At 33.1% G+C, this 13,016-nt stretch overlaps 1 protein-coding gene across 1 annotated transcript; it reads right to left on the reverse strand.

Moving 5' to 3' along the window:
* Window positions 1-1,670: 1,670 nt before the first annotated feature.
* LOC111630045 (probable glutamate receptor) lies at window positions 1,671-11,939 on the reverse strand. The gene is made up of 10 exons (XM_023374047.1): window positions 11,912-11,939; window positions 8,714-8,757; window positions 8,554-8,651; window positions 8,378-8,468; window positions 6,658-6,816; window positions 4,794-4,941; window positions 4,479-4,708; window positions 1,999-2,249; window positions 1,754-1,929; window positions 1,671-1,699 (listed from the first exon to the last, which is right to left on the reverse strand). The coding sequence occupies exons 1-10, from the start codon at window positions 11,937-11,939 to the stop codon at window positions 1,671-1,673; spliced, it is 1,254 nt and encodes a 417-aa protein (XP_023229815.1).
* Window positions 11,940-13,016: the final 1,077 nt, after the last annotated feature.

Raw genomic sequence — 13,016 nt, forward strand, 5'->3', positions numbered from 1 at the left:
ACAATCGTTTAAATGTTCAGTAAATTCACATAATACAACGATATAATTTTTTACCTTTTCAAAGAATGTGTTACGTAAAAAAAAATATGAGTTAGTTGATATCTTAATTCTACGAGTACTTTATACAATAGTATATGCATTAAGTCTAAGAAAGTGCAAGTTGTAACTAGAAAATTGCTATCTGTTAATTTAAAATTAATACAAACTTACTTTTTGAGGTCAATTTCTCTAGAATTTTAAACCAATATCGATAAATAGCCATTGTTAAACATATAGCCAATGGCGGTATATGAATTTAAATCTCAAAATCTCAAAACGGGTCCAGCACTGAACGATTAACATGAAATATCGATCTGGTAAATCTCCATCGAATCTTCTCTAATTCATCAACAGAAGATGGACAACAAATAGAAAACACAAAACCTATACTTGAGCATATCAAAGAATCAATCAATCGAAATTAAGACTTCAAGAAGACTTCTTTATTTTAACGATGAGCTTTATTAAATTAGCAATTTGAGCCCTGTAAGATAAAAAAATACCCAAATATTTATAAGACAACATAACTTCCAACTCAGAATTAGATAAATAAAATTTATCTGCTTTTCCCAGCCTCCTCTCTCTAAAAACTCATTTCTTTAGATTCATTTTTATTAATTTTTAGTTTATTAATCCTTCAATACCCCTGTAGAATGTGAATTTTACTCTAAAGGTCGATAGGAAAATACGAAAATATTGCAATGTCGTAGGCAAACAAAACACAGTTCAATTCTATCTTTAGTTATATAGCTATACCCACATCTTTATGACTGTGAAAAATATCCGGGAAATGAGTTCAATGAAATAGGACTATGTGGTTCGCCCTGTACAAGACCTTTATCAGCTAATACCGATTTCGAGACACGACGATTTGAAAAACGGTACGAGAAAACAATTGTCTTATAAGGTTAATGAAAAAAGAAAAAACACTTTTCTCAGAAAGCTTTGACCATAAAATATCGTGATCAATTGTATTAAATGCCCTTGACTGATAAATGAATCCAACATATAATTTATAACGTTTCTATGTTAAAGGTAGTTACAAAATTCAAAGAAAAAAATAAATAAATTGTAACCAACATTTCTATTCGCTACAAAATCACCTTGGCTAAAAAAATAACATAAGACCGCTCGATCCAATGTCTCCAGCGGTTAACCAATAACGTGGAAAAACTTTTCTAATTACACTGATTAACGATATTGGACGATAGTTCAAAGGATAGAAACGGCTATTCTTCTCATATATCATTTTTAGGCAAATATCCTATCAAATTGTAAAAAAATGGTTATGAAATATTTAAATAATAATAACTATTCTGATAATATAAAAGAAACTAACTGTTAAATAATATTTAGCCATTGACCTGTGAAACATATGTTGTTTCATAGGTCTTTCATGAGTTCTTTCAACGGTAACTGGCCCCTATTTCGGCGTTACAAAAATGGCGTTACAGGGATGGCATAAAACTCCACGTGGCCAGCCCACGTTCCAGTGTGCAACAATAACAACCTTGTAAGATCACGAAGGCGCTGAAGATTTATATGACATAGACATGCGAACAACAAATTTCACGATTACAGAATAAATAGACGTTTCAACGAAAATTGAAATGGAAAGATGTTTAGTAAAATCAATAAATAATAGTTATTCGTAATTGCTCTAAAACGAATCATAATTTCTAGTTGCATTATTAATTTTTCATTATTTTTTTACGGAATAATTCTACAAATAAGCACATTAATGCTAGAAGTAATCCAATGGAAAGCAATATCATTGGACTAATGATGTCACTTAATTGTAATGCTTGGAATTCTGAATACTTCAGTAACTTTGTTGTTTCCGAATAATCTTTTCTCTCGACGATTCCAGCTTCAAATAAACGTATTACGCTGTAAAAAAACAATTTTAATTATTTCGTTATATAAAACGGCATACAGACAAGTATAACGTTATCTTACGTTTTACTTAATTCCTTCTTAAATGGAAATCCCTTTCTTACGGCATAAGGCTGAATAAATTGGGTCAGATCATCTGAAGAAATTATATATGCATGTGGGTCATTATCGATCAATTTTCTTATTCCATACTCGCTATATATCACGGCAAAACGTTCCTTCTTAACTCTTTCTCTGGCTGCTGAGAAAGACAAGAAGTTGCTGTGACGTTTGATGTGATCTTTGAATACTTTATCCCGTATACTTTTGGAATTCTGTGAGTAATATATATAAAAGAACACATTAAAAGTACTTCAAATATAATTGCGAATCTTGTTATACAGTCTGACAATAATTAAAGTTTTCCTATAAATATATATATGTCGCAGCCGGACTGTTAATTTAACTTCTTTACAAAGCGAGTGATCGTTTTATTAAACGGCGCCGTTTTGTAATAAAGCTAACAAATGTTCAGCCACTTTACGAAGAGGTTAGACTTAATCCCACAGGATTGAATGACATGTTATGTTTATAATATGTCTATCCAAACGATTAACCACATTAAAATGCAGCGTTACATAAACCTCCAGATTGTGATATTTGCTTTCGATTCTTACACACTGGACACTAAGGAACGTTGCCGCATTTGACTGCCAAAATGGCTACTCTTGTTTATGTTTGGTGTTAAAAAAACCCATAAGCCAACAACTACAGAATTATATCGGGCTATTATATCGCAATTATTTTAAATTAATTACTAAATAACTTGTCACTTTAAAGAGGTGTTGCACGTCATGTGTTATGTGAGATTCTGAAAACCAATACATTTGTTTAAATAGATGTAATTTCAAATTTGACAAAGCAGTAACCATTTCTGTAGTCGTTAGTAACAGAAGAACGTTCTTACTATTTAAGAAGTAGTTCCTGAGAATATATGTTGATACTAATATCAACTCCACTAGAGAATTTATTGACACTTCTGTTTTAGGGTGTCTCCAAACGTCCCAAATCATTGGAGGGACAAATCCTATAAATAAAAAAAAGCACAAACGTCTAACGGCCGGGATTTGGAAACATAACTCTCAAGAACGTATGTTCGAATTGAAAAGGTTACCTGCCAAATTTCGTGGTCAGCTCCACCAGATATGGTAGAAAACAAGAAACAGAAACGACGTATTATACTTAACTCAAATATGTAAACTCTCTGTTAAGACAGATTTAATAGATTAAATCTGGAGATTTCTCATTCGAATACATTTTCGAAATGGGGATTTTGTTTACCTTTATATAAGATTTTATGCCGCATAGATAAAACTAAAGTCAATTAAGTTCAGTTTGTAGTTGGTTTCTGTATGTAAAAACTTGACTTGGCTACATAAATTATTTCATCGTTTGTTTCGTTTTAAAATAGCAATACTTATGTCTATTCGTATAACTTTTACACGTGAGTTTTATATGCAAATCCATGCTTAATATACAAATTGAAAGAGAAGAAACGCATAATTGAAATAAACCAGCTGCAGAGAAGATGGTTGACAATACTGCTAAAAAACGTCGCCTATTACATATTAGAAAGAGTATTTATCTTAATATATGGCGGTCCTTTAGGTACAAGAAATATAAGGGAAAAAATTCTTGATTTCAGAAAAGAGATTTATAAATATCTCTATTTTCACGAGTGAAAATAAAAGCACTTATGTTTGAACTCGTCCCCTTTTGACATTTATGTGTAAATACCGTCGGCTAAATGTAATTTCAACTTTAATCGATTATAATTGTGAATGAATGGCGGTGGGATATTTTTTGTATTAAACAATTCATCCGCTTTACGTTTCTACCTGGCTCCACATGAAAGCTCATTTTTCCAAATCGAACATATTTTCAAGAATATTTGGCATTTGAAAGGGCCGACAGAGAAACTATTGTCATGTTCATACAGTTTATATTGACTTCTATCACACACAACTTATTTTGCCGATAACAAAATAAAAATAAACATATTTGTGTTTCTTGGACAGTCGAGCATCAAAGTTTCACTTTATTTGATTAATGTGATTTTCACATATACGAGTAGCATCGAAAGATGAATTAACTGTGTTAATCAAAAAATACTTTTTAAAAAGATATACAGGTATATTCTTTTCGCACAATGTACTGTACGTACGATGTCCTATTCTATTGTGTTTCTTTCCTGTATTTTATATTTTGCAAGAGCCGCTGAATCAGTCGCATATTGATGAACATTCGTTACATCGATAATCATCTTCTGCAGAAGGCATCTCTCTTGAGAGACGAATAAATGCGTTTTCCTTATTTTTGCTGTTCTATTTCCTGTTTTTTATTGTAAAGCATATCCCAGCACAAATTTCTGAACTAAACTCTTTCTTGAGAAATGCTTTTTTGCAACCGTTACATATGGAATATGCGTGTCAAACCTTTTACAGGTTACAGCTACAGAATGATCTCAATAAGAAAATAATTAATTCTAGCTGCGCTATACTTACCTCAATGTAAGTCCATAGAACACTTTTTCCTATAACTCCACAAGAATATTCACCATTTTTGACAGCAATCGCTAGTTCATCAAAACTTTTTGGAACAGATTCAGTTAAAGGATAAGACATGAATGACATTAAAGTTCCACTGTAACTACCCATTAACACTACAACTGATAGCAGCCATATTGAAAACAGCAACCTGGATCCAAATCTCTTGACATTGTTAAGATTTGTTCCTAATTATAAGTATTTTGCATCAATATATCTTTATTCATATTAATTAATATATATTTGTGTTATAGCGAGCAAAAGACGGTTTACCTTGGTAGACAAAAGTGCAAAATAAATTCCAGAACACACGGCTTCGTGGCCAGAATATTCCCACTTCGTCGGCCACGAAATCACGTTCGACCACTTTATGCAATACTAATCCAAATATGAATACCGTTGAGACAATTGCAATCCACATCTACAAATAAAATAGTTTCGTCAGAATCAACCAATACAAATATTTACTTTTAAGTATAGAGTTGCCAACTTTCAGAGTTTCGAATTCCGAACAAATTTCTCTTACCGTTTCCATCTCGTAAACATTAATAGGGATTATGGTGGTTCATCGTGTATTCGATAAAGTCTATAATTAGACAGCTACTTATTGAGATAAGAGGCTCAACATATCTAGTATGTTTCTTTAACCACCGTCTTCCATCCTGGATTACCCAGCGCCGTAGTTCAGGCTATAGCCACTTTTTTTGAACCGTGTGTGGAAAACCCCATTTTGTTATGCAACAGAAAACCATTTCTTACAAATCAAGTTCGAAACATTTTTATTTTTCTTTCACATATAACAGACGGTATCTCGATCGGACAAAAATAACCTTTCCTTACTGATTTTTACATTTTCGTCCTAGGGCACCTTGAAATAAAAACAAACGCATAAACATTTAGGGGTTTTTTTTAAACGTTATTGCGTGTATGGGGATACGATTTTGTTCAACCCATTTGACAACAGTGGCCGGATGGCCGAGCGTTTAAGGTGGTAGCCTATCGCTTTGGGAGATCCGGGTTCGAATCTGAACGAGTCGAAAAATCCCCAGGAATTTTTCGGGGGTTGGTCCGTTCGGATATGTCGGGCCCCGTCCCTCACCACCTGGCAGCCCCATTGTGTACCTGGCCGAACCCATAATACGCTTGCATAAAGAGGCACTCTTAGTGCCCACAGGGCGGAAAAAGTTAAGTTAAATAAAAGAAAAACAACCTTTCAACAGTAGACTAGTCAAGTAGGGTTATACTCCTACTAATGGACAATAAACGTGGGAAATTTTTAAAGTATTTTTTCGCGCGTTTTATCTCGTTACCATTTCAGAAAACGATTTTGTAAACAGTTATGTCTAGTAAAGAAAAGCCTTTTTATATTGTTACATAATTCATTGTTAGGTAAATTTATTTCACGGTAGTTTTTGGCGATACCCCAAAAGAATTTAAAGGATTTTTTCGTTTTTTACTGCTGAGTTGTTAATAATTCTTGTGTTTTTTTTGAAAATTGCTGAATTTTTGCAGAAATGTTTGCTTATCACAATTATTGATGTTGTTTAGTTTTGGTAGTTAAAAGTCGAAGCAGTGGGAGAAAAAAAAAGTTTTGTTTATCGCATCTCGAGTAAGGTCAGGCAATTTTACTGGTTATTAGCATTTATAGTTTCTTAATGTAACCCTCAGAATTAAGCTATTTGCCCTTTCAAATGAATTAAAACAAATAAAAAGTTTCTAGTCAAAAATTTAACAGATGACGCTTTGATTTTTTCTTCCTGCGCGGTCTCCAACGTTTAACCCTTGTATTTTTACACCTTCTCTTTGATTTGTATCTAATTTTTTATTTATATGTAGTTTTATTTACCGCGCATTTGTGTTTTATGTGTATTTTTCGTTTCTCTTTGAAGTAAAAAGGTGAACTGTCTTAGTGACACTTCTTATTTTATGTGTAAAATAAATAAATAAATAAATAGGAATATAATTAATGATGCCAACTTCTAATAAGCAAATAGAGAAAAGCTGAAATAGAAAGACGGTAGTTTTCGTTTATTTTTCTGAAAATTTTATTACATTTCGTTTTTGAAACAATCTTTTAAAAAACAAATGAAACTCCGAACAGTTGGCAACTCTATTTAATTAAATGATAATAACATACTTCCAAACCGAAAGGTTTTATTATAGAAATCCAATTCGAAATTCTTTCTGGTCCCTTGATAACAAATACAATCGGCTGGAACATCAAAGGGGAGGTAACTTCCATGATAGCAAAATTGTTCGCGGTGAGGAATAAAGCAATGAGAGACATATCAGCTTCCTAAATTTAAAATACAAAATCGTTTAATTGTATTCTAATGATGAAATAGGACAGGGTTGAGCAACACGCGGCTCGCGAGCCGCTTGCGGTCCGTTAAACATGTTTATGCGGTCCGCCAAGCATTTTTAAAATTGAAATTATTTTATCGACTTTCTCCCATCAATATATTGTTATAAAATTGATTATAATAGAATGGTAATATATACTAAACCGAAACAATTTTTTGTGACGAGTTACTCACTTGTTGGCGACTTGTTCAAAAATGCGATACGAACGCGCCGCGTCTGTGCTTGTTTGTGTTTGCTTCTGACACACAGTCAGACTGGTAAGCTGTTAACTAGCAATTTTAGCAATTCTTGTGTTTCTTGTAAGGCGTGAGTGCAATATTATTGTCAAAAATATAATATTAGAGTTTTTTTATTCAAAATTAAGTTTTCCTACAAATTCTTTTTTAACTTTCGAATTTTTAATCCATAATAGCATGTCAGAAAAGCAAACAAAAAAAAACGGAAGGTTGCGGATGAGCACAGGCATTTCCAAGAAAAGTGGAAATTTGATATTTTTTCACTTTCGTCGAAGATAAAGCTGTATGCTTAATATGCTCAGAGACTGTGTCGACATTAAAAGAATATAACATAAAAAGGCATTACGATACAAAACATGAACAACAATATAAAAACTTAACAGGACAACTCCGGATAGATAAGTTTAATCAATTGGAGAAAAACTTGGGGAAACAACAGGCTATTTTTAAAAAGCAAGCTATTTTATCAAATACGGCAGTAAAGGCTAGTTTTGTTGTCAGTCAAATACTGGCAAAAAAAATGAAACTCTTTGCGGATAGAGAGATGATAAAAGAATGTCTGACTGCTGTTACAGAAATAGCATTTCCTGATAAAAAAAAAATATTATTTCAAACATTAGTTTATTAAGATTCACCATTGCAAGGAGAATTGAAGCCTTGTCCGAGAACATAGCAACAACGCCTCGTGAACGCATTACAAAATTCGAATACTGTTCTTTGGCACTTGATGAGAGTTGCGATATTAGCGATACAGCACAACTGACTATATTTTTACGTGGTATTGACACCAAATTTAATATTACCGAAGAATTGTGTTCACTGATTCCAATGCAAGGGACTACAACCGGCAAAGACCTGTACGATGAACTAAAGTCTGTGTTGGAAAATTTTTCAATTTCATTAGAAAAGATTATTGGTATATCGACAGATGGAGCACGAGCAATGTCAAGCATGGAGGTAGGAGTATCGGGAANTAAAATAATACAATATGAGGACAATAAAAGAACTTAGTGCATGTCTCCCGGGAGAACGTTCTATGATAAACTGATGTTCATTTTTGTTTTTCAAATACGAAAAACAAAACACTGAAAACTTCATGTGACAATCAATTATTAATGTTTTTGCGAATTCTATTCACGTCGCGAATATTAGCCTTTTACATTGAAAAAAAATAGCTCGTGTATGTAAACGTAACGCCAACTTACGCCTTGTCACCTATTTACAAGAATTCGCGTGTATAATCTAAATTTCTCCTACCTTGTTTACCAGTTTTGCCAGTAATCCCGTCCACGAACCATTTTTACTTCGACGTCCGAAATCTTCAGGTATTGGTTTAACAATAGAATACCTACGTAAATGTAACTAATTAAATTTACTCTTTGTTCATTCATTTAACTAATACTTTGTAAATTTGTGATCATTATAATATTTACCTAAATTTTAATTTCTGTTGCACAGATTCGAAGACGTGAAAGTAAAATCCACCCGTGATTTTCGTTTTCGTTTCGTCCAATCTCATATAATCCGGATTCTGTAATGTGTATCTCACGTTATAAAATAGTAAAATCAATTATTTGAGTGAAGTTACCTTACCTGTAAACCAACAATTTTCCATACATACGAGTTGTTCTTTGCTCCTGTAAAGTATTTTATAAAGATTTGAAACATTTGAATGGCTCGTATTACTTAAATTCCTTTAAATAAAAATTTAATGAAAAAATGTCGATTTTAAATATTTCAAAGATTATTATTGTATGAATCAGTGTGAATAATTCATTAATTAATGAATCATATAGGTTGTTACATTATTAATTTACATTTCTACAGGTTAGTTGCAGGCTACAATGTCTTCAGTTGTATTAGTATAAATGCGATGTTTACAGTAACTTTTTGGGAAATTTCGATAACTACAGGGCCCAGGGATTTTTTTTTTCTTTCTGTTTTGTTTGTATTTAGTTGAATTCGGTCTTCTGCACTCGTTGCCTGTCTTGTCCTTCATCTGTCGTGTTTGCGCGAAAGTCTTACGATACAAAATTATTCAAGTTGCATACTAGCTTCTGTGAATATAAATTTTGATTTAGCTTGTAACACAAACGTAATAGAGAAGATTGTTCCCAGCCTAAAAACGTTTTGGAATATTTTAATTTTGATTTTAAAAAGCAGACGTTTTATGCATGTTAGAGCACTATACGTAGAAGTAATGAAAAAAGCTATTATTTGTAGCGTCAGCAAAGATAGCAAAGATGGTTCGAGCAGTATACTTTGCGTATAAAGTTATGGAATCATCCACCAAAATTCATTGGTATAAAAATAGCTAATAAATTATGCCGGCTATTTGGCTACACAGAAAGATTCAGTGAATTTTAGATAATATGCTAATTCGAATACAGTGAAACCTCGGTTATCAAACTATTCACTTTCCGAACAATTCGGTTCGCGAACAAAATTACGACCTCATATTTGTCGCGGTTGCAATACGAAAATTCGGTTGGTATTTTTCAATTAGATTTCGAAGCGCGTGCTGTGAATATACTACATTTGTTCTTCGGTACGCTCTGCAGTCGAATTTGATTAATAAAAACCGCGTGAATTGTCATTCGCGTAATGTAAATGGCATTCAAGAATTCGTCTTAAATCTAAAGTTTATAAATATATTCTACATAAGTAATTTACCGCTCATGTCATGTGTTATGTGAGATTCTCATGTGAGGCAAGTATGCAAGTTGAATCAAGCTATATATGGATTAAAGCAGTGGCCGAATCTGGTATGAAACACTTAACGAATACCTAATAGAGATCGGCACAAAGAACTTCCAATCTGACAAGTGTGTGTACATCTATAAACGAGGCACTAAAAAAGTCATCCTTGGAATCCATGTAGATAATACATGGATTCCAAAGCCATTCTATTCGTTCTTACCGTGGTCAATCGTTCAATCCAATTGCACCAAAGTTGGAATTTTCTTCCTGAGCCCATAACCCTTTGTTGAGTTATTTTCGCATGCTAGGATATCAGTATTCACAACTAATTTAGGAATATAATAATAACATAACTTTATTGTTAACTAACAAGATCTAACAAGCTCTACAAGAAAAGCATGCACACCTGGTGCTCCAATGCTAGAGAGCGCCCTCTTGCAGAGATGTATTTAACATTTATCCGCAGCTCTCCTATAGAGAAATTATAGCCATGACAAAAATTTCTACATAGAACTTCTTGTTAATGCATTTGAGGGGAGATGTGTGCCAGAAGAAGCTAGAGCTGTGGAAAAACAAGAGCTGGAAATTGCATCATGAGAACATGCCATGTCACACATCTCGGTTTGTCAGCCAAGTTTTAGCAGTTAACAACGTGGCCGTCCTTCCTTATTCCTGTACTCTCTAGACTTGAGTACTCCTCTGTAGTCGTTTTCAAAATGAGTTTCAGGAAGCATTTTAACATGCTCTCGCCTATTTCATCACTTCTCACACCATCATGAAATGCTTGACAGGCCATGGTAACTTCCCATCTTACCTTACAAGATTCAAAAACATCAATAATGACAGGAGTAGTTGCATGCTAGCTTCTGTGACACTAAATTTCAATCAAGCATGTAAGACAAACGTAATTGAGAAGTTAGTTCCTAGCCTTAAAACGTTTTGCAATATTTTCATTTCAATTAAAAACAGCAGAGGTTTTATGCATGTTACAGACAAAACTGAAGATAAAAGCTATCATTTCAAGCATCAATAAAGACAGCAAAGATTGTTCGAGCAGTATGCTTTGCATCCAGAAAGTTTTTTTTTATTTGTGGGTTTCGGCCCCTTACCAATCAGGGAGCACCAGCGAATTTGAAATAGAGAATTTTGAAGAAGCTAAATACTACTGCTGGTATTAGCTACAGCCTTCCGGGAGTTCTGTAAAGTTAAAGGGGCAGCTGGTCCACATTAGGAGAGAAAAGAGGTTGAGGAAACCCGGAAAAACTCCACCAGGCCAGCTGAGGGAAAAACCAATAATATAATTACTAAAAGACTGGGGAAAACCGAAAAGGGGATGCTGGAAAACCTTACCGAGAGTAGGTGAAATATTATTGGCAAAATATACTATTGGCAAATAGCTTTTAGTGATTGTAAATATTGTTCCTTTGTACTTTATTGTTGTATGATACCATGAATATTGTTTACCATTCCATACCCTATGTAATCCGTATTGTTAAATGTATCGTGTCACATGTAATATTAATATATGCTTACTTCGGCTATGCTTAGCGGTGCTGAGGCATTTGTAAATAAAGTGTTTTAAAAGTGAAAAGTGTGGAACCATGGACATGCACATTGTGGTATCACACCTACGATGTCCTGCGTAGCTTCTCTTCCACAGTTCTAAGAAAGCAACTATGATTCTCTGTGTAACGCTCTAATCAGCGATTTTATCACCCAGGTCCTATGTTAATGAATCATTGTCTATTTATATAAGGTATATTAGGGTAGTGCCTGCTTTTTGTCGGAATTACCAGTGGCGACAAACCACTGCCATGATAGTAGACAGAGCTACATTTTTGCTCTGTATACCATTATTGTACTTGTCTAGCCATTAAGGCAATCAACAGACTGTTTTCTGTAATATGCGCAATGCAAATCAGACATATGTTCCCTAACTTTACCTCCACATTTCACTTTGCCTATCCCACTTTCTCCCTTTCCCCACAGTATCCCTCACTCATTTTTCTATACCCTTTCCTTTTCACACCTGTGGCCAAGTCGAACCGAAATAGCTATCTTAACTTTACTTGAAATAAATAAATATCTCACCATGTTCTTCAGCAGACAACAAAGACATTCTTACAATTATCAAATTCAAGATAGTTGTAAAATGTATTTTCATTCTCTCGGTTATACAGTAACAACTTCTACAGTGTTAAAAACGTTAGACTAGAATCTGCAGATGAATATAAACCAGAAAAAATCTATTATGTTTAACGTCACGAAAATAAGTAATTTTAGTAAAATCAATGTGAAATTTAATCTCCTGCATCAAATCCATGTTTAATTAACTGTGAAAGTTGAACAAAATCAATTGAACAAAACGAAACTTTATTAAAACAACTCATTTCATTGTAATTTTAGACTTGATCATTTTTAACACCCGTTCTGCACTTTTATATACAAAGCCTGAATGTAAGACATATTTCTCTTTATCTAACGACACAGCCTTTCATTCTACGTGAGTTGATTTGATGAGAAAAGACAATCCATCATTTGGCGGTGTGTTAATTACACATAACAATTTATTTTACCGTTGCTATAAAGTGTATATAATATAACAATCATAATTCAAACTATTTATAAGGAAATACACTATGAAATCATTAGTAATGAAAGGAAATTGTATGCATTGCAAAGTGTGCGTTTAAAAATCAAAATATTGTTTAATGAAAAATGTAATTAACACCGTTACCAAAACTGTATTTTGTAAAAGTTTTCGACAAATAATTATGGATTTTTACTTCGGAACGATCACTTGATGTTTTCGATATCATATATTTCCATAGCGAAATAATTACGAATGTAAAACGTAATTTTTGAATGAAAGTTTCATACTTAATGTGTTTCGTGTGCATTTGAAATAAAACGGTAATAATTGAAAACAATTGATCCATGCAAGTTTCTGTACCTGGCACGTTTTGTCAGACTGGCAAATGTTCACAGGCACTTTCTTTCGTGTGCATTGTAAACCATTCTAATTAGTTGCCTCATCTACAATGTATTTATCTGTGGAAAGTCGTAAAAATAAAAAATGTCGCATGTGGATTCTCCATACTGGAGTGATAATTGGAAAGATGAATTTATAAATAATTATTTGAATATATTTAAAATTATTATTTGCAGGAAGTAACAAGGTTCAATTTTTCCAATA

The sequence above is a fragment of the Centruroides sculpturatus genome, unplaced genomic scaffold (assembly GCF_000671375.1).
Source record: "Centruroides sculpturatus isolate CEXI.00-Female unplaced genomic scaffold, Cexi_2.0 scaffold605, whole genome shotgun sequence".
NCBI classification, from domain to species: Eukaryota; Metazoa; Arthropoda; class Arachnida; order Scorpiones; family Buthidae; genus Centruroides; species Centruroides sculpturatus.

Bases quoted from the DNA above. Each gene is read 5' to 3' on its own strand.
- LOC111630045 (XM_023374047.1), bottom strand. From the start codon at position 11,939: ATGTCTTTGTTGTCTGCTGAAGAACATG. The intron at 8,758-11,911 runs GTGAGATATTTA...AATACTTTACAG, and splicing joins GTTGTCTGCTGAAGAACATG to GAGCAAAGAACAACTCGTAT. The intron at 1,930-1,998 runs GTAAGATAACGT...GTTTTTTTACAG, and splicing joins AAGAAGGAATTAAGTAAAAC to CGTAATACGTTTATTTGAAG.